This window comes from Chrysoperla carnea, chromosome 4 (genome assembly GCF_905475395.1).
Source record: "Chrysoperla carnea chromosome 4, inChrCarn1.1, whole genome shotgun sequence".
Lineage (NCBI taxonomy): Eukaryota > Metazoa > Arthropoda > Insecta > Neuroptera > Chrysopidae > Chrysoperla > Chrysoperla carnea.
The window spans coordinates 73,579,419-73,606,881 of NC_058340.1; the positions used below are offsets into that span (position 1 = coordinate 73,579,419).

Below are 27,463 nucleotides of genomic sequence, written 5' to 3' on the forward strand. Positions count from 1 at the left end.
GATTAACTTTAATGATAGTTTCCTTCTGGTTTTTATCACTGTTTTATATGAGAAAAACATACGCTCTCTTGCAATGTATAACATTTCTCTATATACGACTTCCCCTTTCCCTATTTATTCCCTAACTCATCCCTATTATCGTTCGTTTTAATCCCCTTGTACATTTAATATTATTGTATTATTTATTATTTATATTGGTTTTGTATCAGTTGGATATAAACACAATTTAGATTAAATATAATCGTCTGTGCTCTTTTTTCTGTTCAAGGGGGAATGAGAAATCGGGGAGCATGCTTTTGTATTATGAGAAGTCTAGATGAGAAATCAATTCATAGCTGGCGAAAGTTAAGTCAGTGTTAGTGGTTCCTTCTTGTTTTTTTAAAGAAAGTAAATTTAGCTTAAATGATGGGAATTCTTTGGAACAAGAGATCCGTATTCAGAAGGGAATACTTTAAAAGGTCTACAGGTTTATTTCGTTTCTGACATCCAATGATCCACACTCTTTCGGAGTATCCTCGCTAAGCAAACTCGCCAAACGTTGCTGAATAGATGCAGTCACTACCGTTCTCTTGCCTTTCTTCGCAAGTTGCTAAGGCTGCCATCGAAGTGGCAACAGTTCCAGATACTGTCTATTTGTATTGCTAGTGCTTTTTGTAAAATTAACGGCAACAATTGTTTCGGATACATCGAGGTGGACACCAAAAGTATCATATTTTTATTCTCGTGCCTTACCCGACTTCGTGCTACTTCGCAATAGTGAGAAGCAGACTTACGAAATCAAAATGAGAGCCGACCAAATAGTCAAAGATGAGAAATTCAGCAATTGTCGGTTCTTAAAACGAACTCCGTTTGCCTTCTATACTTTTCTTGAATACACCTGATCTTCTAATAGTGAAAATAATAAAAATGAAATAGAAGCTACGAAATGGAAAACCATTCAAAAATATGTCTTTTGCTTGAGGAAACTTCTGGTTTCAGCTTATCATGAGGCTAAATTTGGTGTCTCCTATGCCTTAAATGTACTTAAATTATTACCTCGAATGAATAAGGCTGATTATAAGCTTAATATAAATGTGCCTTAAGAACACTCTTCGAAAAGTTTGACTTATAGAGTCCAGAAACAAATCGAGCAACGATCGTCGCACGGATTCAAGGCCTAAGAGTCCTAGTTACAAGTGCTTTATGTCTCAAAACATTGAAAACTATTGAAATTTGTAGTTTCTGCCTTAAATTTTCTCTGTCTAAGAACTTTCATTTGACTATTTGGCTGTTTTTGTTAAACCATGAAAAATTTCGTACTTGAGTTATAAAAATCACACCAAAATTTCAGAATATCACGATGATTATGATTACACACTTACATAATTCTTATAAAAAGATAATTTATTTTTCTAAATGTTTTCTCTATTTGTTATGTTTTTTTTTCTTTTTTTTTGTCGAATATTGTTATTATTTTTATATTTCAGTTTTGTGTTGTAGTCATCATATTTTTTTTCTATATTGATTTTTATTTCGTTTTTGCCATAGTTCTTTATTGATAAAACAATTTTGTTTGTTAGTTAGTCGTCTGTGTTTTGACAAAATATAAATTTTTTATGTCTATTGATACTACTTAAGAAATTGATGATTATCATTTAACAAAATAAATGGTTTACTGGCAATTTTTCTGACCTTCACGCTAAAGGGTAACCAATATAAAGTAGATTATATTGACTGTCCACGAGAGACAAACTTAAGCCGTAGGGACTATATATTTGTATTACCACCCTTTCAAAAAATCGAAAATTTTGTTTTAGACTTCGATATCGATAAAATTTATAATATAAGATAATTTTAACCCAAAAAAATCCAAAAATCGGGTTTATTTAATGATTGCATGCGTGGCTTTTGGGATACAATCAAAAATTGGACACAAGGAGCGATTTTTTCAGAAAGTATGCATCTAATCGATACATAAACCCGATTTTTGTATTTTTTGGGTCGAAATTACCTTATATACAGAGTTTTATCGAAGTCGGAAACAAAAACTTTTTCCCGATTTTTTCAATTTTTTCTAAGAGAATACCCTTAGAGAAAGAAAATTGCAAAAAAACGAAAAAAATCATTTAACATTCCTCTCCTAAAAATCATGGTTCAATATTGACCGGGTTTAACAATTAAATTATCAAAAATAATTTTTAATAATTCTCTTTGTAAGTGGTATTGAATTTCAATAAATTTCACAAATATGGAAAAGACAATAATAACAATAATTAATTTATAATAATTTTACAAAACAATATTTTACTGAAAATTTAATAAATAACAAATTTAAATAAAATAGTTTGAATTAATAGATATTTATTCGTAAATAATATAAAATAATATTTATTAATAATTGTAATTTTAAATGTTTAAATAACAATTTTATTTAATATTGAAATATTATTGCATCACCACTGCAAAATATTTCATTAAATAATATTTCTATTCGTTTGAAATTGAATTTTGATTTGATGGGCATCAAATCAACCAATTCTATGTCTGTGGTATAGAAAAGTATTATTACACCATGATGGTACTGTATGGTACGGAATGGTTTTGGTTAGTTAGTGATTGTTTTTTGTAGAAAATCATTATTCATATTTTGAAAATTTTGTTATTATCATTATTTATAATTTGATACATTTCCCGTACTAACCAAACCAGTTTACTTTACCAAACCAGCTATTATTCTGAAAATCGATCAGAACTCTGCTGTAGCCGATTAGGATTCCTTCAAACAACATTTATAGCCTACTCTGACAATTGTTTCACCGATTACATCGAAAAATAATGATTAAACTGAATTCGTATACATCGCTTTATTTTAAAAACTATACTTCCGACATCAAATATACCTGAATTTTCGTTTTCTTCAGGTCAAAAATAACCATAGATGGTGATTTTTGAAAAGTTAGAAAAGAAGAGAAAAATTCGAAAAGTCGAAAGTAAATTTTTCCTCCGTGGTTATTGAAAATCAATGTGTAGGCCATCTTGAACCTTAGAAAACTGGATTTCAATTAAATTTATTGCCATAATTGTAGCTTTTGGGATATAGATTGTATTACCTCACAAAATTTCTGAAATTGAAGGTAAATATATACAGCCCCTTATTTATTAAACTATAACTGTGATATCAACTCAGATTTACCTGGGAATTCGTTTTCTACGGGTCAAAATAGCCTAAGATAGTATTTTTCAACACAATCAGAAACAAATAACTTTCGCCGATTTTTTTCTAAGAAGTACTTAAAAAAATTCGAAAAATCGAAAAATAATTTTTGACTTCGATGCTATTGTAAATCATGTTTTTAGACCACCTTGATTCGTATAAAACAGAAATCAAAACTAATTTTTTGCAAAAATAGGGACTTGATTAAAACTGATATTTTTTTTATCCAAATCTCACATCATAATTGACACTCTATACAATAAATTATTAATTAATTTCCATCTATATATTTAATATACATTATTAAATGAGTTTAGCAGCTTGAATTAATATTTTCTATTTACATTTCAATAAATATATCGAATAATCAAATATTCGAAACAACGTAACACAACATATAGTCCAGGAAACGACAAAAATCTTGAGTCTTCCAGGATAACACAATGAAAATCTTTAAAAAGTCGACCGAACCATTTAAATTCCGCAAATTCGTTCGTACATATTCAATCATTTCAATCACAAAAGTTTTACATTGTACAAGTTATGTGTTCGTTGGTTGACTAGAGTCGGTTGGCTCTTCTGGGATGAGATACGCTTAGCCCACAAGGTCCGTCATGGCACCAAAAACCTATCCTATTCTCTGCCACTACTCCTTGAACTATTTGGATCTGTTTAAGAACAGTAAGAGTACTTTGACATCAACGGAATTCAGATGGAAATAGATGGAAAGTCACAAAGAAGATAACACCGTTTTCCTTCCCCCTTACTCCTTTGTGACATCTCCTGCAAAAATCGTGATGAACTGGTGGGCAAACTCGTTCAACGTGTCTGCAAACTAGTGTCCTGTAGTAGCTTCCATGATTTTGCTTAAAGAGACTTTTTAAAGGAAGATTATACCACAAATGCGTTCTTCCCTTCTTAGGTTGGCCTTTCTTAATATTTTCTCATTCAGGAGTAGCTTGCAGTTCGCAAAGAAAACAATCGAATTCCAAGTGATGCCTGGGTTCGACAAGCTTGCCAATTCTAGCAAGTTCGCCAGTTTCACATTTCCCTTTAATACCTCTGCGCCTTGGTACCCATATCAGGTTTACATTGATTTGTTCCACCAGCTCATTTAAAGACGTCCGGCAATCCTCTTTTACCTTCGGTCATCAGCTCTTGTTCTATAATAACCGTATTACGGTCGAATGCAATATTAATTTTAATGATGGCACATTGATTAATTGAAATATAATCCTTTTTGTCAATGAATATGTTTGTATATTCTGCTGCTTTAACCGTATCCTATAACTATATCCTGTTAAATATACAGGCCTATACATTTATTTGTACCTAACCCAATAGTCCCCCCCCCCCCTCCCCCTCTCCTCCGCTCCATAAAACTATCAATGTTATGACTATAAATTACATGCAATAGGTTGAAATTATTGGCATTTAAATTAGAAAATATTTCAACATATAATAATCATGTTATAGTAAATAAATTTTTGCTTACAGCAATAATTTTGCTATTTTTTATAGTTTTTATTTTGAAATATTACACAATTTTCGTTTTGAAAATTAGAGTATTGGTAAAATTAATGGGTAATGAAAATTTGCAGATACACGTGGAAAAAAATGTGACCAATTTTTATACCATGCATATCACTACATATTATAAAACAAAGTCGCTTTTTCTGTCCCTATGTCCCTATGTACGCTTAAATCTTTGAAACTACGCAACGGATTTTGGTGCGGTTTTTTTTAATATATAGAGTGATTCAAGAGGAAGGTTTTTATGTATAATACATCCATATTATAGTAGAGTAAGGGGTTGAAATAGGGGTTGAAAAGGATATGCTTCAAAAACTAAAAAAGTTGTGCATCGATTAAGCTCAAATATTGACACGATATACAACCAGCTTCAAAGATATATTGTTTTTGTCTACTTTTAACCTTCGGAGGGTAGAAAGCTGAAGCGAGAAAGAGGGAAGGAATTATCGAATATTTACAAATATACCTAAGTGGGGTATCAAATAAAAGAGCATGACGTGTACATTACAAAACTGTTATCCCACGCAAGGAAATGTGGAGGGAGGGGTGCAAGTGGGGAAGTTGCCTAGCAAAGCGGGTAGTTCACAGCTAGTATGTAATATGCAAGGTATACTAAGTTTAGTCCCAAGTTTGTAACGCTTAAAAATATTGATGCTAAGCAAAAAATTTTGGTATAGGTGTTCATAAAGTCACCTAATTACTCCATTTCCGGTTGTCTGTCTGTCTGTAGTCTGTCATCTGTCTGTCCGTCTGTCTTCACGATTACTCAAAAACGAAAAGAGATATCAAGCTGAAATTTTTATAGCGTACTGAGAACGTAAAAACGTGAGGTCAAGTTTGTAAATGGGCAACATAAGTCACTTGAGTTAGAGATAGAACAAAAGTTTAAATGTAAAAAATATTCCTTATAAAAAAATAACCAACTTTTGTTTGAAACATTTTTTCGTAAATATCACTGTAGTATGTAATTATAGGAATATCAGTTACGTATATGTGACATGTATGGTATTTCAACAATTAACTCCGTCAATTGTTTGTTTTCACTTGTTTTATATAGATTCCAATACAAGTCATTTTTGAAATGGTTTCAATCTAAAAGTTTCAAAATATGGTCAATGTTTTCTTTGAATTTTTGTTTGTCTTGTATTGCTGATATTTTGAAAATTGTCAATTCCACTTTAAAATTCGTTTTAAGGTTTCCATGAATTTTGAATCAAAGATTTTTGAATTAGAATAATTTGAAATTAAAAGAAATCAAAATTAAGTTCATTTAACTGTTATGCAATCATTTCGAAGATATTAATTAAAATGGATTCGAAAAATCGCTACTTATGTGGAATTTTGGACCAATAATGCGTCCTATCATGAAATTCACTCGACATCTGTATTTTTTGGGTCAAAAATACTTTATATATTAAGTTTTATCGAAATGGGAAATAAAAAAATTTGTTCTAAGGGGTAGTACTTAAAAAAATTGCAAAAATCGAGTAAAAATTTTTCTTTCGAAATTTAATAAAACTCACCCAAAAAAAATACAACAAACAAACAAACAAACAAACAAAAATTATGTTTAATTAACGATTAGAAGAGTAGTTTTCGAGATAACGTCGAAAATCGAAGCAATATATCGTTTTTCTTAGAAACTACTAGCCTTAAATCAATGCCATTTTTGAATTTTTTGAATCAAACTTGCCTTATAAACTGAGTTTTATCAAATTCCGAAACTAAAAATATTTGGACATTTTTTCAATTTTTTCAAGGAGTACCCACTTCAATGCTCCTTCGTTACGGCTCTGAAGGTGGTTTAAGCAACTATCACCAAATACAATAGTCAGACTAATACCTATTTGGGTTCCTTTTAAAAGCTTCCTTTAATCAATTTAAATGAAATCAATACAAAAATTAGCAGAATAATAGATTTAATTTCCTTATTAAATTTTAATTCACAAAGTTCATTGACCGTGAATAAACACTCGAAAAAGTGTTCCTTGTAGAAAACGAATGAACGGACATAAAAACACATCGAAAAAAAAGAGGAATATTGTTTATCGATTAAACAATTCGATATAAATTACATATTAAGTGTTTTTATTTATAAGATAAATATCCTTCGATTATATTCGAATTCAATTGTGAAAAAATATAAATAAATAAAAAATTTATTTCTACGAGTGTTGTTGTCGAAAATGAATTGGGTGGATTACATTATTATTATTTTATATTATGTTCATAAGCTTCTTCTAAGTATGATGTTCATTTTTTTTAGTTGTTATTAAAAAGGAAAGTTCCCTAAAGCACAACATTGAGGTAGAAACAACAGCTTGTATTTTCTAGAAGTTTCTATAAAAAAATTCAAAAAATCTAGCACCTTTAATCGCTGTCGTATAACAATAAAACTGGCTATTAAAAACCTAACCATAGTAAGATGTTGTTACATTTTGGTTCTAATTTTCTTGATTTGCAGAGGGCTAGCCGCAGTTTGGACTTTTTGAAAAGTTTTTCTATTTTCTCCAGTTTTGAAATATGCAATATTAGACTAACTAGAAGAGTACTTAATTAATACAACAAAAAAAAGAAAATTTACCCTGCGCTCTCTTATGCTGTTTTTAATTTGTCTTCAATTTCGATAAAATTTTTTAAGGTTACTTTTACCCAATAAAATTAAAAAACCGGCTTCATTAAATTTGGATCCATACTTTCTCAAATGTACCCAAAAGCACGATTATTTGGCTAATGGAATATGGCTTGAGTCTGCATGAAGTTCTTTAGAATTTATGGCAAAAATATGATAAATTATACATGAGAAATCGAAAATCATCAGGAAATTTGAAATTTATTTTGAAGCAATTTGAGACTGCAAATAAACCGCAGATATTCATTCGATGGGCGAGCTGATTTTTATGAAAACAGTTTAAAAAAATACAACCCGTATTGATATTAAATATATATTTTAGGGGGTACAAATTCGCTACAAATACAATTTGTGAATTGTAACGATAAAATTAAATGATCTAGAATGAAATTAAATTTAAAGTTTCGAGAAGTATTAACGAGAGATATACTCAAGAGTATGGAATGGTAATACAAACGATATTTCGAGTACAGTTTTTAGGAGTTTACTCTTGTACACGATATTATGTATCTACCTTTAATAGATATTTTGTATTTTACAATAAAACTATACATAACAAAACAAAATGGGTAAGTAATTTAGCTACAGTCAAATCTCTTTAATTGAACTGTCTCCGTGGTGAAAACCATTCTAAAGTTTCACCCTAGATCTATTTATATCGTTAACTCCCGGCGGTACTTGTACGTCTACGGAATTTAAATACCATTTAACTCCATATAAAATCATTATTTGAAACCAAATCTTCTCGAATATGTAACTAAGAATATGAAGTTCACTAGAAAAGAAGCCTCACTTGGAGTGAAACATCCGCTGGTTCAGTATTAGACAAAAATTATACTCCGTTTTTCTACAAGTTCATATACTCTTATCTTGCATATAGTCAACCCTAGTAGCTTAGTTGGTTAAGGCTTAACCAATTCCGTTCGCGGTATGTCTATGGAAGCGGGTTCTATTCCCGCCAACACAACAAACATTAATTTAATTAATAATTTTGATGGGCTGGTGTAGTATGAAGGAGATGCAATTAGCTTCTGAAATTGAGGAGCTGTTAAATAAAATTATCAGAGGAAAAGGTGGTAAAACACATACATAGTATCACAATTGGCTATCTACCCTACGTGTATCCTTCGTGGACAGCCAATATGACCTAACCTAACCTTACCATTTTGCATATATATAATCCAAAACTTTTTGATAATATTGTCGGAACAAAATCCTTAAACATTAGTTCGTGTGAGTACAGTCGAGAGCTAAGTAGTTAAACCATTTAAGAAGCAACAATAGAAGATTTTAAAGAGGTTTCACTATTGTATTTATAAGTTTAAATAGAATTTACACCTGAATGTAACACGAATACAATTAACAATTATTTTAAATATATTTGTAAACTACAACAAAATATAAAAGATAAAATTTTAGCTGGAAGGTAGTAGCTAGCAGAGCACATTAAAATTGTTATACAAATTACAATTTTAAAAACATTTACAACAAAATGATGTGTAAATTGTTTTTATCAAATCGAAAATTTATTTACGAAAAACTTATTTACATTCATTGTCTTTTATTTATTATTAAAATACATAAATATATTAAAAGGGACGATCTATGAAAATAATAGCGCAAGTCAGAATACAAAAACTAAAAATTAATTAAAAAAATTAAAAACTCACGAAAATTTTCGTTTGCCAAGACGTATAAAGAGTCAAAAAATAAGTATTTTTTATTATTAGTAATGAAATTATTGCATAAATCCAGGGCCGCAACGAGGGTACATAGTGCTGGTGGCAAGTATTTAGGTTGCGCCTTATATATATATCGGAATCGGCTCTAACGATTTTGATAAAATTTCGTATACTGATACTATTTTTCAAATTTGCCTGTGTTATCAAAAAAATCGAATTTTTTTATCTTTATGACGTCATTAGAATCCAAAAATTTAATTTTGCTCTATCACATTCAAATTTTACCCAATTTTGATAAACCAAGTATGTAATCCTACTAAATTTGTTATCAAAATTAACCTAGCTCTAATAGGTTTTAAGAATGTGGAGTCCTGGTCCAGAATTAGGCACATAAGTGATAGCTAAGGAAAAACTGACATGAAAGCTGAAAAGAATGATCCAAAATTAGTGGGTTTCAAAAAAAATTCGGTTCAAATTTGTCTGTTTTATCAAAAAAATCGAATTATTTTTCTTTATGACTTCATCAGAATCCACAAAATTTAATTTATTTTAACTAAAAGGATCAGGTTAGGTTTTCATTCACCTTGACTGTATACATTGGTGACATGAGTCTATCAAACCAAATGCCATTTAGTAAGAAAATCATTGAACCGTGTCACATCACCATTTTACTACAATTTTTCCCATAATTATATTAATCTTCGAAATCATTTTGTAAGTAATTACATTAAAAAAACATTTTTCTTTATAATCATATTCTGCACTTTATGTTTTATTCCTGTTATATGACGGTTGTGGCAAAAAATAATTCTACAAAAAGTAAATGATAAAATTTTCCATCAGTTGTATTCTACGAAGTTATATTGCTACGAACCTATATGTGGTCTAGCTACAAAGAATATATTGCAAAACAAATGCTTTTTATTTTTATAATTTTTTTATTTTTTTATTTTTATGTTATTTTTGAATGTTATAATTTCTTTCATTTTAAAAATATAACTTTTATTTTTTGTTTATTTAGGTTAATTAACATGGCAACAGTTTGAACAAAACATTTTATACTACCTGTACTTTTTATACCATGTATATGAAATATACGAAGGCATATTAAGTTTGGTCCACAGTTTTTGGTATAGGTGTTCATTAAATCACCTAGTTAGTCCATTTCAGGTTGCCTGTCTGTCTGTCGCCTGTCTGTCTGTCTGTCTATCATCGCGATTACTCAAAAACGAAAAGAGATATCAAGCTGAAATTATTACAGCGTGCTGAGGACGTAAAAAAGTGAGATCAAGTTCGTAAATGAATAGCATAGGTCAATTGGGTCTTGAGTCCGTAGGATCCATCTTGTAAACCGTTAGAGATAGAACAATAGTTTAAATATAAAAAATGTTTCTTATAAAAAAATTAACCACCTCTGTTTGAAACATTTTTTCGTGAACATTACTGTGTACCCGTGAGAGCGCAAATTATGCGAAAATTGTATAGTATGTATTATATGAGAATATCAGTTATATATGTGTGACATGTTTGTATGTGTAATGTGACAGAGTAATCAACACTGTCTATACATGGTATTTCAACAATTAACTTAGTCATTTGTTTGTTTTCATTTGTTTAAAATGTATATATAGACATTTTTATACTACAAATAAGTATCAGTAATTCTTAAGGTTGATTGAACGTTTAGGTAATGCTATAGATAATATTAATGGCGCATTAATAATTAGTGGCGCAGGAGCTGCGTTAGCTAAGCGAATTCCCTAAGATATTGAAAAAAGGACACATTTTTCTTAAAATTGAATATTGAATTTTTAATTTTTCCAGAATTTTTATTTCAAAAACTAAGCATATAGAGGAAAAAAGAGTACTTTTTTGCTTAGAACTGATTCAAAAATACAAAAATATTTTTTATTTAGAAAAAATTCAAAATTTTATACTTTGCAGAATCCCTCATATCTTGTCGATTGATCTCATTAACGCACTTGACCTTTCAAATACCAGAAACCTTCTTGATACCAAATTTTATTCAAATCGGATCGGAAATTGCGACAGCCAGAGATAGCTAATTGAACATTTGCAGAAATTTTTCCAAAGTTTCATCCATTTTGAACTGATAAAATTAATAGCTCCATTTCTTTCGGCAATTCGCTGAAATGTAATTATATTTACAGTAATAAATAATTTTTCCCCGAAACAAATACATATTTTTCGACGTCTGAAGGCCTAAAAATTTGAATACATTTTTGTGTAAAGAGTGTAAGTGACAAAATAGTTTAACTGTTATGACATTTTTTTTGTAGGGACAATACTTTAGGGACATATTATCTAGTATTCTGCTTAGAGGAGAAAAACATAATTTCCTTACATACAAAACACAAACCCCTTTTTTTAAAAAATAAAAATTTAATGAATGGTAAGAGGGGAAAAATTATGTAAAACACTTGTTTGTTACAATATTTAATAAATTGCTACTGCATAATATTATCAGAGCTTGTATTTAGCTAGAACACAAAAGATTTCTAACAGCATTCCCCTTTATCTCGCTATGTAGTTGATATTTTAAATGTAGATTTTTCGCTTCACAAAAGGATTAATTAAGGTATATATTCCTCCTGTTTTCTGTTTATAATTATATTTTTCACAATTTCATTAACATAGACGGTATTTTAGAAGTTTACTTTCTTTGAGTTGGCAACAATTTTTTCTAGATAATCGATTTGAAACCAAGCAGTTGCTTTGTTTTTAGTTTGCATATTTCATAATAAAGAAAATCAAGCTAGAGCAACGCTTGCAAATTGTTGAAATTTTGTATTTTTATGCAATTTTTAAGTTTTACGAAATTGACCCGCAATTGACCTCCAAGATCGTGCGACCTAATTCTATTATATTATTTTCTTTCGGGAAATTTTTCTACATCTATAGACTCTACACGGTTGAATATCAGGAATACTACATTCGTTGAGTAATTTGCGAAATACGATCACAACTGCTGCGAAAAGTGTGCGAAAATTGGACATTTTCATATATATTGACGTTAATCAAGCAATATGGCAGTCATAATGAAGACTATATTGGTCTCAGCAATGATAAGGCCGTAGACAGTAGACTATTTATTATAAGACAGTTCATTGATGCATTTAAACAGTATTGTTGTAAATTACTATTGTGGTTTTTGTATACTGATCAATTTATTCAACGCTCGTTGAAAACTAGTTGAAGCCTGTTGCCATTAATCTATTTTAAGACAGTAATTGTCGGATGGAAAAATTATTTTCCCAATATTAAATTTACACGAAAATGATAACCCGGTAATATTAATAGAGAAATGTTAAAATTCGTGACTTTTACCGTTTCTTCATCTTTCTATAGCTTAATCTCGTTTTTCTTGGTTTTCGCGATATCACAAAAAAAAAATTGTAAAAGAAACAAATATTTTTTATTAAAAATTTTCTCCAAAAAATTATAAAAACTAAAATTTTTTAAATAAAATTTTCATAAGACAATAAATCATTTCATACACCAAAGTACAAAAAAAATATTTTTTTATTAATTTTTATCGATGAAAATATATTTATTATATTTGTTGTATAAAGAAAATATAACAAAAATTTCCAAAAAGAAAAGAAAAAATGCGTGCGAAAACCTTGAGAAAAGAGAAAAATAAGAGTGTATAAATAATAATGGTATGGATGTTGTAAGTAGGTAAGTAGGTTTGAAGGAAGAAAATGGTGAAAAAAGGTAGAAAATGTCGATTCATTAAAATATACATTTCGTTTATAGATATCGCTTCAACATTAATTATAATCTTATAATCTATTGTTAAGTGTCAAAGCAAGAAAAGTTTCATTTTCACAATTTTCTTTAGTTGTATTGTAATATTGGTAGGTCTACGTACGTAGTTAGCTATTACGTAGATATAATATAAAGGCAGAGAGAATATAAAAGCTTTACTTAACATTTGTCAAATGATAAAATATTTTCCTTATATTATTTTCCGTACATTTTAGGTTTTTTTTTTATACGACGTTCAAAAACAACTTCCATAAATTTATTTTTCTTTGGAAAATATCACAGAAGTGATTAAAACACAAGTTTATTTGAAATTAAATAATTAATAATAATTATAATAGTTAAATAATTGGATTTAAGTTTAAATGATCAACCAGATTTTCCAAACTTTTCATTACTTAATGTTTTTGGAAATAAATAATTTCTTGGCATAATGTAGTTGAGATTTTATTGGTTTTAATTTTATTATTATTGTATTAAAAAATGTTAGCTTTGTATAATATTTTTATACCATGTATATATGCAAGGTATACGAAGTTTAGTCCCAAGTTTGTAACGCTTAAAAATATTGATGCTACGAAAAAATTGTTGTGTAGGTGTTCGTAGAATCATCTAATTAGTCCATTTTCGGTTGTCCGCCGGTGAACACGATTACTCAAAAACGAAAAAAGCTTTAAAGCAGAAATTGTTACAGTGTACTCAGGACGTAAAAAATGAGGTCGAGTTCGTAAATGAGCAACATAGGGCAATTGGGTCTTGGGTCCGTAGGACCCATCTTGTAAACCGTTAGAGATAGAACAAAAGTTGAAATGTAAAAAATGTCCCTTATCAAAAAATTAACAACTTTTGTTTGAAATATTTTTTCGTAAACATCACTGTTTACCCGTGAGGGCGCAAATTAGGCGTAAATTGTATAGTATGTATTATATAGGAATATCAGTTATATTAGTTATATATGTGTGAAATGTATGTATGTGTAATGTGAAAAATTAATCAACATCATCTATACATGGTATTTCAACAAATAACTCAATAAGTCAATTGTTTGTTTTCACTTGTTTCTATAGAAATTTACGCTTAGTAAGACAAATCATCTATCATTCTGCATGTTATTTTATCATTTCTCCGTGCGGTGGCGTTGCTAAACCGATGTGTTGACGTCACTGGCTTTTGAATTTATAGTTTAAAAACCCATTTCCGAATATAAAATATACATGAATTTGTTTGGAATTATTCTTAGTAATTTTTAGTAAACTTTCGCTTAAAATAAGAATGAGATCATTATTTTCAGTGGAATCTGTCATCGGATATTTAAATTAAGTGTCTCGAAGCTATCTCTTACAAATTTTTAACGCTGAATTAACCTCTTTAATTCGACGATATTTCTATAAACAGACACATTTTCTAACTGAACAGTAAACACATTAACTCATTTTTCTTGTTTAAAAAAACGGATGTAAAGAGTGATGCATTCAATCAGTGTGTGTTCTATTATTATAAAGTGCTCGAGCATTCGATGGAAATTTTCCTTAAAAGTATCTAAGTATTTATATACTTTTCTTAGCTATTATTCACTCTTCAATCAACAATATTCGTTTTTAACACACACACACACACACACACACACACATACAGCATAGATACTAACGGATATAACGCGATACGATATACCTACCATATATACGATATATCTACACGTTTTATACGATATTTTCTATTTAAAGTAAAAGTGTTCGCTTGTTGTTCATTTATCATTTTCGAATTCGATTAAGTTTTAAAATTTTCTTCTTGAAAAGATTTTCATATATATATATATATATATACTACTTTATACTTTATACTACATTTATTATATATTTTCTATATATAAGAGAAAAGTTTTTGTGTATGAAAATTCTGTTATATATAATAATAACATGTTGGGAAAAGAAAATTTTTGAATATTATATTTGTGAGTTAATTACAGATGTGTATCTTATACGAAAGATACTTTTTTATCGCTTTATTTGTAACAAGCGAGTAGGTAATACGTGCTGTCGCGAGACAAAAAAAGTCCCTATCTTAATATATATATTTCTTGTGTGCGTGTGTATGTAATTGAACTCCTCCTAGACGGCTGGACCGATTTTGATGAAATTTTTTGTGTGTGTTCGTGGAGATTCGAGGATGGTTTAGATTTACAATTTGGTCCAGTACAACTGTTTTTGAGGGCTCCGTACCAAAAAAATGAAATTTCATTAAATGGTGGGAGCGCATATAAATCATATCACATTATGTATACTATGTGTACTATGTATTTTTAATAGTATTCAGGTATTGTCAATAGGCATTTATTAGAGCCATATGCGAGCGCAGCGAGCTCTACTATCAAAGGTCAGGCCAAAGGTCGAAGGTCAGGCCACTCCAATAAATAGGAGTTAAATTGGGGTTTAGCGGGATAGGTTTAGCGGACAGGCTAAACGTAGTATAGGTATTCATGAATTGGAGTTACGTTTTTACGGGACAACGTCCGTCGGGGCCGCTAGTATTTTATAAATGTGAAAGTAAGGATGCTTGTTTGTTTGTTTGTTTCGCTTTCACTCCAAAACTACGAAATATACTTTAATAAAACATTAGTGTATCACATACATCAGAATAACACATGAGCTATAATTTATAAAGATAATACAACAATACGTTTTTTTAACATATGAAACAAAGCAAATAGAGACTAAGTCTCCTCAAAAGCCAAGGGCCTACTAAGCCTGTAATGCTGCTATATATTTTTTTTTCACTTCGACAAGACGAACAGTAACCGTTTTATTGGCACCTATAAAGTCGCCATATATTATAAAGCTACCTTTTTCAAATCGCCCCGAAAATTTTCTTCGAATCGTTCTGACGAAAAGCTCTCACGGCCACAAATTTTCTACTGGGTAATTTTCAAGCTACGGGCGATGAAGCTATACAAACATTACAGTTATATGGTCCGTAGCTCGAAAAATATCCGTTAAAAAATTTTGTGGTCCTGAGAGCTTTTAATCAGAACGATCTAAAGAACCTTTTGGGAGTGGTTTGAAAAAGTTTCACAGAATGCCATTTTCCTAGTCTTGTAGGTACGATAAATATAATACACCTGTAGCTTTGATTCGCCCGTAGCTCGACAACTACTACGATCTGAAGAACATTTTGGGACCGGTTTGAAACATTTGCGCAGATAGCCATTTTCCTAGTCATATACTAAATCTATAATATATTCGTAGATTTGATCGTAGCTCGAAAACTACTCGTTAAAACTTTTTGTAGCCGTGAATGCTTTTGATCAGATTGATCCATAGAACATTTTAGGGTGGTTTAGAAAAATTTTCACAGATATCCATTTTCCTAATATTGTGGGGTCCTTTTAGTCAACCGGAACATTCAACTCATGCATAAAGTTCTAACTTAGATAGCGAATATCTTTTGTAATTTAAGGCAAAAAATTTTGAATTTGGCACTTCTACAAGAAATGGTTTTACCTACTAAAATTTGATTTAATTTTGTAAAAAAGTGGGCTTATATATATTCTACTTAAAATAAAATAAAAATTCACCAAAGAACTTGAAAATCCGTCATTTTTTGCTATTTTTGTCTTTTACAAATCCTTTAAAAGATGAGTAAAAACGAATATAGTTTAATTTTAAGGATGTATGAGCATGACAACAATGTTTGATTTAAAGGCTCAAAATTTGTTTGTAGGTAGTCTTTTACTCAAAGAATATGTGATTAAAATTTCAGCTTAGGTATCCGTGAAAATTTTTAAGAAAAAAGTCATTAAAAATCGATATAAAATACATTGGCTCTTACGGAGGAATCTCAAAAAACGACATATTTTGGAAGTTTTTGATAATTTTCATTCGGAATGAATGAAAACAAATTTAAAAAAACTTTTTAATAGAAAGTAAACATATTAGCAATGAATTAGAAAAGAAAAAAACTAAGTGTCACCGTCCATATAAGGGATGTAAGAGCAGGGTAGATTAAGGGTTGAAATTATTTTTATCTTATTTTCAACTTTGATGATGAATTTTGTTATAACTTCATGAATGAAGACGAAAAATAAGAATAAAATTTTTCGATATGTGTCTGGGTTTTCGAAATATCGAAAGCTAAATAATTAAACAAAATTTTCAATTTTCGATATTTTGAAAATTAAGCCAGATATCGAAAAATTGTATTCTTACTTTTCGTCTTATATCGTCAAGTAATAATATAAATTTATCATCAAAATTGAAAATATCTATTTTTAAATTTGTGCCCCCACTCCATGCTCATACATCCTTAATTTCATTACGGTCTTATACAACTAAAAAATTATAATATTTTTCCAAAACAAACTTAATAAACTTGTTTAATTTTATAAAAATAAAGTTAAAATAAGGTCATTATCTGGTACTATTACGATATTCTTAAACCATAAACCTACACACAGCAGAGCAATAGAAAGCTAAAACCACAAGAAAAAATAATAATACACACGCTATGAATAAAAATACAATCAATTTTCAACTAAAATGGGAAAAGTTTTTTAAAAAAAGTTTTTCATTTTTTTTTTTTTTTTTGTTATTTTCATCTTATCTCATTATCTTATCGTTGGTGTATGTTTTTTTTTGTGTGTTTTAACTAACTTGTTATTTTTAAATGGAGAAAATTCTGTTTTTCATTTTATAGATAGTCCAGAGCCACGAGTAATATTTGAACGTCATTTTATGGTACGAGGGCTGGAAAAGTTTTTGACAATTTATTTTAAGACACCTGGATTTCTTTCTTTATTGAATTTAGTTGGGGATGAAGAACATCTTGCATTAAAAGTGGTTGCGATCATTAACGCTGGATGCCCGCTGCCCTAGTAAAGCAACCGAATGTCTAGAGGATTTAAATTACAGCCACACTAAAAAAATTTGAATGCTTTTTGGTTTAATTATTCAAATAATATCTGGCGTGGTGTTGGAAACGGCAAAACTGTCTCGCAATTAGAGTTCTTAAAAGAACATGAAATACAAAATCGAAAGCAGTCATAAGGGCTGCCAGCATAAGTAGTATTTAAAACTGTAGGTATTTGGAATTTTCAAACTGAGTGTAATATTAAAAATTAAAATTTCATAATTTTTGTATTATAATTATTATCATTTATCTGATAAAAATTATTAACATTTACCTAATATTATTTTATGGCACGTGAGATCAATTTCATTTTTTGTTTTTGTACCAGAGTAGATTTATGTAAATATGTGACAAATTAAATGAAATAATTTATGAATACAAGGAAAAACAAACAAACAAATGTTAATATTATTGAACCGGGCACGAACGTCGATTTTCGGTTTTTAGAGTCCACTGCTCTGCCACTAGGCCACTGTACCTATGTTGAAATATTATGAGAATACCTATAGATATACCTCCAAAAAAATATCTAACACGCTAATAGAAGTTTTCACATCAAAATTTTAAAATACTCTTCCTTAAATGATTTTCAAATAGCATTTTCCGTAGCTCGAATATTTGCACTTGGAAGAGCAACTAACGCAACCTCTCTCGGGTGCCAGACGAACTTCATCACTATCAAATTTCAATAACAAACGAAATATTCAAAATCTAGCCTTAAATCATGTTCAGCTATATAGGGTAGGTTATATTGGCTGCCCACGAAGGACACACTCAAGCAATACAGCCCATTGTGATACCATATATGTTTCGAAAATTTGAAAAATTTGTTAGACAAGAGCTTGACAACAACCCTATGAACTTCCAGGCGTCCTGAAATTGTCAAATACAATGCCTGGTCCTAAACTTAATCATTTCAAAAAAAAGACTGTATGAGAAAAATTGTCAAAAAAGCACTATTAAATTTAATGACCAAACGATACATTTTCCACCAAAATAGAGAAAATCTTTTTATGGTTGAAAATAACACACTATATAGTATATGTAGTTAATAAAATATTCAATAACATTACCACATTTTCTTGCATAATTTATTCCTAGTTTTTTTTTCCCAGTTTTGGTTTGACAAATAATGTGGTCATTTGGTTTTATTATTCAATGAATCTGAATTAAAGATATAAAGTGTGCTATAATGTCGATGAAATTGGAAGGTTTTTTTGTTGAAAATACGTTTAACTTTTATACTAAAGATATTGAAAATACGAAATTTCTATTTTTCAAAAAGATCTTTTATCTTTTTCGTATTTGCTGTAAATATTTGGAAATATAATGATTCCTACCTTTCAATTTGAGATTAAAGCCGAATAAATATTTTCAGGTAGTTTGAGTATTTCAGATATCGTAAACTTGTAAATAAAAGAAAATACATTAATTTGAAAAACTTCTCTATTCGTTGTGTGCGTAGTCATGGTAGGGACAATAAAAACGATGGCAGCGTTTCCATTGAAAAATTTTGGCGATAAAGGAGGCTGTTATGACTTAATTGCAATTCTTTACATGTTAATGTTATAGAAAATGTCAAATTAAAATTATTGAAAAACACTAATTAATTAAACTTAATGCATTAAAAATTGTGAAAATAAGAAATCAATTGGCACATATATTATTTTTCAAATGTAAATTATCATATTTATTTATTGAAATATGTGAGACAATAATATTAAATTTTCAATGCAAGTCATCAATGCAATCCATACAATTATATAATTAAAGTAGTGTATCGTTACCATGGAAACGCCTCCAATGAAACTCACGCACGGTGCGAATATGGATAAATCGAAACAACTTTAAAGTTTGCTTCACCTTAAAGTTTTCTTATCCTTTTGCTAAAAGGAAAAATCCTAGAAGCATAAAAAAGTAATAAAATTCAAAAAATGTCTAGAATGTTTTTTTGGAGATTTTCTTTTATCTTTAGGGCGTATGAGCGTATATTTTAGGTACATAAATAGAAAAAATACATATTTAAAATTTTGATAGAGAACTATGTTATAACTTGACGAAAAGTAAGATTATAGCTTTCGGTATTTCGAAAACCAAGGCAGATATCGAAAAATTTTGTTTCTATTTTTCGTCTACATTCATGAAGTTGTAGTAAAATTCATCATCAAAGTTGAAAATAAGATTAAGATAATTTCAACCCTAAATCTACCCTGCTAGTACATCCCTTATATGGATGGAGACACTCGGTTTTTCTTTTCCATGCCATTCCTAATATGTTTATTTTCTATTAAAAAGTATTAAATTTTTTTTTCATTCGCTCCAAGTGAAAATGATCAAAAACTTTCAAAATATGTCGTTTTTTTAGATTTCTCTACCAGAGCCAATGTATTTTATATCAATTTTCAATGATTTTTTTCTTAAAAATTTGAAAGGATACCTAAGCTGAAATTTCAACCACATATTCTTTGAGCAAACCTCTAACTATAAAAAGTTTTGAGCATTTAAATCAAACATTGTATGCTCATCCATTCTTAATCGATGTTTAAATTGACATCGGTTCAGTTTTCAGTTAGCAGCAAGTGACGAAAATGAGAAATATCTAACATGTGTTATCCATTCCAGATAAGTTACATGGCGTCATGCTTGGATCCTGTATCTTCGACAATTTGACAAATAATAGCTAATATATTTTTTTCTATAAATAGAAATAATTTCAAGAAGCAATATCAATTTGCATTAAATTTTCTCAAGAAAATCGAAAACAAATAATTTGTATTTAAAACTTTTCGGAACGAATGAATTTTCTCCCAAAAAAAAAGCACTTTAGTTGAACGATTTAAACCATTCTTCTGAACTATTAAAACAAATTGTATTTTACCAATAATAATAATACTAGAGAGATGAAATAAAAATTTAATACGTGATGTTGCATTTTAGATGTCGAATTTTATTCTAGAATTTAAACAGGCTATTTAAATTCGCGTTCGTTTACAAGCAATAATAATGTTTTGCCATCCGAAAACAAATTAAAAGAAAAAAAAAAAAACTTTTTATAAAAAAGTAAAAATTATTATTATTAAGGCAGTTGGTGCATATATTTCTTGAAGGTAAAAGATAATTTTCCACAAGATTATGATAGTAATAACAATACAAAATTTCTGAGATATTCAAAAAATAAATTACTGAAAACATACAAGATTAAGGATGTATGAGCATGACAACAATGTTTGATTTAAAGGCTCAAAATTTGTTTGTAGGTAGTCTTTTACTCAAAGAATATGTGGTTAAAATTTCAGCTTAGGTATCCGTACAAATTTTTAAGAAAAAAGTCATTAAAAATCGATATAAAATACATTGCTCTTATGGAGGAATCTCAAAAAACGACATATTTTGGAAGTTTTTTATAATTTTCATTTGGAACGAATGAAAACAAATTTAAAAAAAACTTTTTAATAGAAAGTAAACATATTAGCAATGAATTAGAAAAGAAAAAAACTAAGTATCACCGTCCATATAAGGGATGTAAGAGCAGGGTAGATTGAGGGTTGAAATTATTTTTATCTTATTTTCAACTTTGATGATGAATTTTGTTATAGCTTCATGAATGTAGACGAAAAATAAGAATAAAATTTTTCGATATGTGTCTTGGTTTTCAAAATATCGAAAGCTAAATAATTAAACTAAATTTTCAATTTTCGATATTTTGAAAATTAAGCCAGATATCGAAAAATTTTATTCTTACTTTTCGTCTTATATCGTCAAGTAATAATATAAATTTATCATCAAAATTGAAAATATCTATTTTTAAATTTGTGCCCCTACTACCATGCTCATGCATCCTTAAAATTTGTTTTATAAGAAAAATTGACTCAAAGACTTAATACATTGTTAAAGCTCTTATTTTCTCAAAATTTAAGTTTTTGTATTTCAAAAGACGAAGATTTCGTATGATATGGTATATTCAATGAAGATTAAGAATGAGCAGCTCAGTCCCAATAATTAAACCGCTACACAGCTTAATTAGTGTGCCGTAGTATGAGGTACTCGAAAATTTCTGAAAAAAATTTCAATGAAAATGGGGAAAATTGCATTATCTCTATGCAATTTCGAACAACTACCCAAAGTTTTATTCATCTTGATTTAATAATTTCTGAAATTTATTAAAAGGTATTATTTAAAACAAACAAAGTTTGTCCGAAATTATAAGATTTGGAAATAAACTCTTTCTAGTTTCGGCTTGAAAATTTTGTAACTTCGAAGACGGTCATCAAAATTTGTTAATTATAAAAATTATAAATCTTGATTTGAGATCGAAATCTTTCTGTATAAAAATTCGTCTCAAAGCATGTAGTGTAGTGGTTTCCTAAAATACTATCCACAAAAAAGGCAAAAAAATTCAAAGATGAAAGAATTTTTTTGTCTTTTTGCTTTGAGATGCTTTGAGACGAATTTTTATACAGAAAGATTTTGATCTCAGATCAAGATTTTTAATTTTTTTACCGTGTATACTATATAGACAGATTTTTGAAATGCACACACTTTCAAAAGATTTTTCTGAAAATTTTTTATTTTAAACTTCAATTTAGAACAGTCCGATTCAAAAAAACTTTGCGAATCACTGATTTCTATTATAAATTAAAATAGCCCTATACTTAAGTATTATTTTTAATCAAAATTAATTAGCACGTACGGACATGAAAATTGATTTTATTTCTTTTTTTTTTGTAAAAGGGGAATAAAAAGAAGAATACAGGAATATGGGAAGACAAGAAGACAGAATGGATGATAACATACATAAAAGTAGCAAACTTAACGAAAAATAATGAGACGTTGAACAAGAAAATATCACATGTTATTTTTCATTTATACAATTGTGGTTGTTGGTCTTTAATCCATGTTGATAAGGATTATACTGTACTAAAAAAAAAAAGAAACGTAATCCTTAATTTATTATTGTGGCTTTGTTATAGTTTTTATTTTTATCCCTTTTGTATTATTGAATTATTATTGTTATTGTTATTTGTTTTCGAAATGAGGATACACCTCAAAAACTAGCATTATGAGTAAAAAATTGAATTAACTAACTATTCCCAAGGTGATTGTTAAATCTACAGTATTTTAAAAAAGTTTTGGTTTATTGCACGGTAACATACATATAAACCAAATACATGCTTTGTAGTCAAGTTATTTTTAGCTTTATTATTATAATATATTGTGTGCAAGTGATGCTTATAAATTTGATAATATAGATATCGCTCTACAATCATCAATACTCTAATTTTAGTTGGCTCTGTTCATCAAACGATGGATCTTCGATGAAATTAAATTAAAATTTTGTTGTTATATCATCGGCATCCTTATATTTTTATGGTATTATTTATAAACTACAAGATTGTCTAAATATTTAAGATAGTTTTTTATCACACTCTCTAGGTTTTTTGATATAGATATATCCAATTGAAAAGGATAACATATATGATTCATCATTTTCAGTCAACTTTGAACGATAAAATAATATTAACAAGTGAAAAGAAACAATTGACTGAGTTAATTGTTGAAATACCATGCATAGTCAGTGTTGATTTCTGTATCACATAACACATACAAAAATGTATGGACAGTGTTGATGCGCAATAGTTTGTTTTTTTGACGTCACGTAAATAACAAAAGATATTCACTTTTAAATAGACACACACACAACTGATATTCCCATATTAATACATACTATAAAATTTGCACCTAATTAACGCCCTCGTGGGTAAACAATGATGTTTACAAAAAAATGTTTCAAACAAAAGTTTTTTATTTTTTTATAAGAAACATTTTTTACATTTAAACTTTTGTTCTATCTCTAACGGTAGATAACGGTCTATCTCAGCTCGATATCTTTTTTCGTTTTTGAGTTATCGTGTCCACAGACGGACGGACGGACGGACAACCGGAAATGGACTATTTAGGTGATTTTATGTTCAGCTATGACAAAATTTTTTTCCTAGCATCATTATTTTTAAGCGTTACAAACTTGGGAATAAACTTAATATACTATGTATATTTCATATATGCATGGTATAAAAAGCCCGATGAACTAGGAATTTTTTGTGATTATTGGAAAGTTTGTTAATCAAAAAATGTATTTATAAAATTTTATTAAAATCCCTATTATTATTCAATCCTTGCATATATCCTTCTAAATTAAATAGATCTGGTTATCATAGAAAAGAAACTTTAATAGTACACAACAGAAATATGTCTATCTCAATGGAATTTTCCCAAAAAAAAAAAAAAAAAATTTTTAATTTTTTTTTTTCATAATTTCCGTTCTAAATTTCTTAAACACCTTTACAAAATAATACATCGTCTAATGTTGTTTTAACCACGCCTATCGCACCGTCTTCACTAGATAAACTAAGTACACGCCCGCATCACTCGTTAATTCAATTATTTCTAAATCTATTAACAGTATCGTTATAAAGCCAATTTTTTGATATATATTAATTAAGATATTATTTTTAATATAATAAATTATAAAAATATATCAAAAAAAATAAAATAATTAATATTAAGAATATAAAAGTTTTTTTTACAATAAATTACCGCCAAAATAATAAAAATATGAATTTAAAGTGTAAGTAATTATGATAAAAAATGATTAATTTAAATTTAAAAAAAAATTGGTATAATTTATTTTATAATCCGAAATTATGTGTTGGGTCATAATATGGTTCGAAAGGTATGTTTTTTCTATGAAAAGTATCCTATATGTCTAGGACGAAGCTACAGTATTTAACGTTAATTTTCGAAAGATTGGAAATTTGCAAGTACCTATTATAGAGATCGCGACTAAAAACTTTTTTCTTTACGAAAATTTCCACAGAAGTTCTATTTCAGGGGAAATAGAAAATTCAACTCACCGGCAAGCTTAATATTGACAAATTTTCATTGAGGACGATGTTTAAATACGAAGATAGTCAAGTTTAAAAAAACTCAAATTATTTCACACGATCCTCGGAAGAATTGGCTGCTTACGACAGTAAATTCAATGTAAAGGATGCCAAATCGAAATTTTCAAAAACCGCAGATTATACCACTAAAGCCAAAATTACCTTTTTTTTATCTTCGGGTTTACGGAAAGTGCAATTTTTGTTTTTTCTTTACAAATTATTCATAATATCACAGTAATAAATTAAATAACATTATTAAACAAGAATAAACCTACTTCGAAAACCAGATACCGGGAAAACGACTCGAAAATCGAAGACTCCGGTCCAAAACCAATGGTAGCCCTATTCAATGTGTCACTTGACGACGGCCTTGCTTTTAGTGGAAGAAATAGTTGTTTAATATTACTTTTACGTTTGTAACAGTTTTTTTGAATTCTGGGAATTTCTGAAAACTAATTTTCTTTTTTGAAATTGCAAAGAAGGTCGAAATTTTATTTTCCGGGTCAAAGGCGTACAATGCTATCATATTTTATGGAACTTGTTATTAAAACTTATTGTATTTCCCGAAAAAAAAAACCAATTTCAAGAATAATCTACAACAACTGACTCATAACACCAAATGATAAAAAATATGAATTCAAAGATAAATTTTATATCAAACGAAATTCCCAAATCAATAGCTTTTAAGAGAGTTAAAAATTTAAATTATGAACGGATATACGTCATAGTAAATTTCCAAATATTGAAGGATCTCTAAAACGATTGACACTTATGAAAAAAATCTGAAAATTCTATAAAATTGACGAAAATATTGCACTTACGGAAGTCAAGTATTAAAATGTGTACAAAATTCTAAGCTCATAAAATTTAATTCACATATTTTTGATACATAGATGTATCATAAATTGCCTATACTAAGTAAGAGAAAAATCTTTCTTGGATTGTGGAATATATCTGTTATCCACTGATCCATAATCATTGATTGAGAGAGATTTTTTGGTACGGTATTTCAATAAACTCAGTAATTGACATTACTTATGGCACATGTAACACACTAATACTTAATTGTCACAAATTTATATTACCGACACAAGTGCCACCCACTTCAATTGTGTTTATTAACACTTAAGTCGTTCTCGCTCAAGTGAGAGCAATTATTATAAAATTCCTTTTTTATACAACAATTTGCGATAATTATTTTTTTCATATTATCCAACAACACATTCAATTTAATAATTGCCGTCGCAACAAAAAAAGAAACGGTATTTTGGAAAAACAAAAATTCAACCTACCATTAAATGTTGCAATGATGAAAATTAAAACAAACGCTTGACACAATTTCATATGCATTTTTTCAACCATTTTTGATGCAAACACCCCACCACTATTGACACTTTTGCTCAAAAAACAGAAAGACAAAACAATCACAAAGGTTTTCCCCACAAAAAGGAAAAACCGTCTCACTAATTTAAATCAATCACTCAAAAAGGAAACACTTTTTGTCACAGAATTACAAAACGTTAAACACAGTATTCATAAACGTTTTTATTCGAATAGAATAGACACTCACACAAGTAAAACCTGTTTAAAAATCGATAATCCAGAAAACAATGTATATTTGATGTTATTTATCCACAAACTATTTGAGAATTAATTTTTTTTTTTGTTATTAAATCAAATTATTTTATTAATTTGTTGTGTTGTTGTGAATCATTTATCCGGGGAGGGGACAATAATCGCAAATCACATGAATCCCACACCGCATTCAATTTTGTTGACAGAATCTAATAAATATAATCCACTTCTCAGTTTTAATGAAGATAAACTTTGATCTCATTTAAAAAATAGAAGCACACTTTTTAATTTTACAATAAAATTTGTATTATTTAATAATAAAAAAACTTTTTTTTATAAAATATTTTCCACTTTTTCATACAGAAAAGTTTTTCTCAGAATTTTTAATTTTTCATATAATTTTTTTTATTACAGAAAAAAAATTAAACTTTATTAAAAGTTATAAATAAATAAATGAATTAAAATAAAACAAATAGAAAAAAAAAAGTTTAAAAACCGGTTTGGTTAAAAACTGATTTTATTTATTGGATAAACAGGTTTTTGATTAACAGTTGAACGTATCCATCAATTCACAATAAACAATTAAAAAAGAAATATAAAAAACAGTTGAAAAACAGGTTTACTTATTTGATAAACAGGTTTTTGATTTGTTGATTGAAAAACAGTTGAATGTATCCATTAATTCACAGTATTTGTTTGCTATAATTGGTTGGTTTTTTAACGATTTATAAATAAAAAAATAAATAAAATAAAAAACAATTGAACACAGTTTTTTATTTTTAATCGGTCGTTGTTTTTTAATCAAAACAATTGATAAACAGGTTTATTAATTATTAGTTTGTAATCCACAGGGTTTTTAATGTAAAAAAGAAATGGTTTAATCGGCAGTTATAAATATCTTATTATCATATTTTGCCGCTTTACAATCGCCATTTAAATTTAATTGTAAATGACATGGTTAATATAAAAAATCCCATGTTCGAATTTCTATCAATGAAAATTATTGGTGGATGCGTTAAATTCGAGAACGATTGTTTGATTCAAAAAAACGTATCGAATATGCGTAACGTAATATTTATTTAAACGTTATAATCATGTGTGTGCATGGTACAAGAACCGCGCACTAACTAACATATCTAAACGTTTGCTCGAGTTGAATCGACGATGAGTATCGAAACCGCACTCGACCGACGACCGTCAACGTTGAGAGGATGCT

General features: G+C 28.6%; 1 protein-coding gene across 1 annotated transcript in view; it reads right to left on the reverse strand.

The window, feature by feature from the left end:
- The window catches only part of LOC123298992, a 586,059-nt gene extending 559,891 nt beyond the window's left edge, over positions 1 to 26,168 (reverse strand). Inside the window, exon 1 of the mRNA XM_044881094.1 lies at positions 25,965 to 26,168. Within this exon, the coding sequence (XP_044737029.1) occupies positions 25,965 to 26,034 (70 nt within the window). The 5' untranslated portion in view covers positions 26,035 to 26,168. The remainder of the gene's footprint in view (positions 1 to 25,964) is intronic.
- Between the last annotated feature and the right edge of the window lie 1,295 nt (positions 26,169 to 27,463).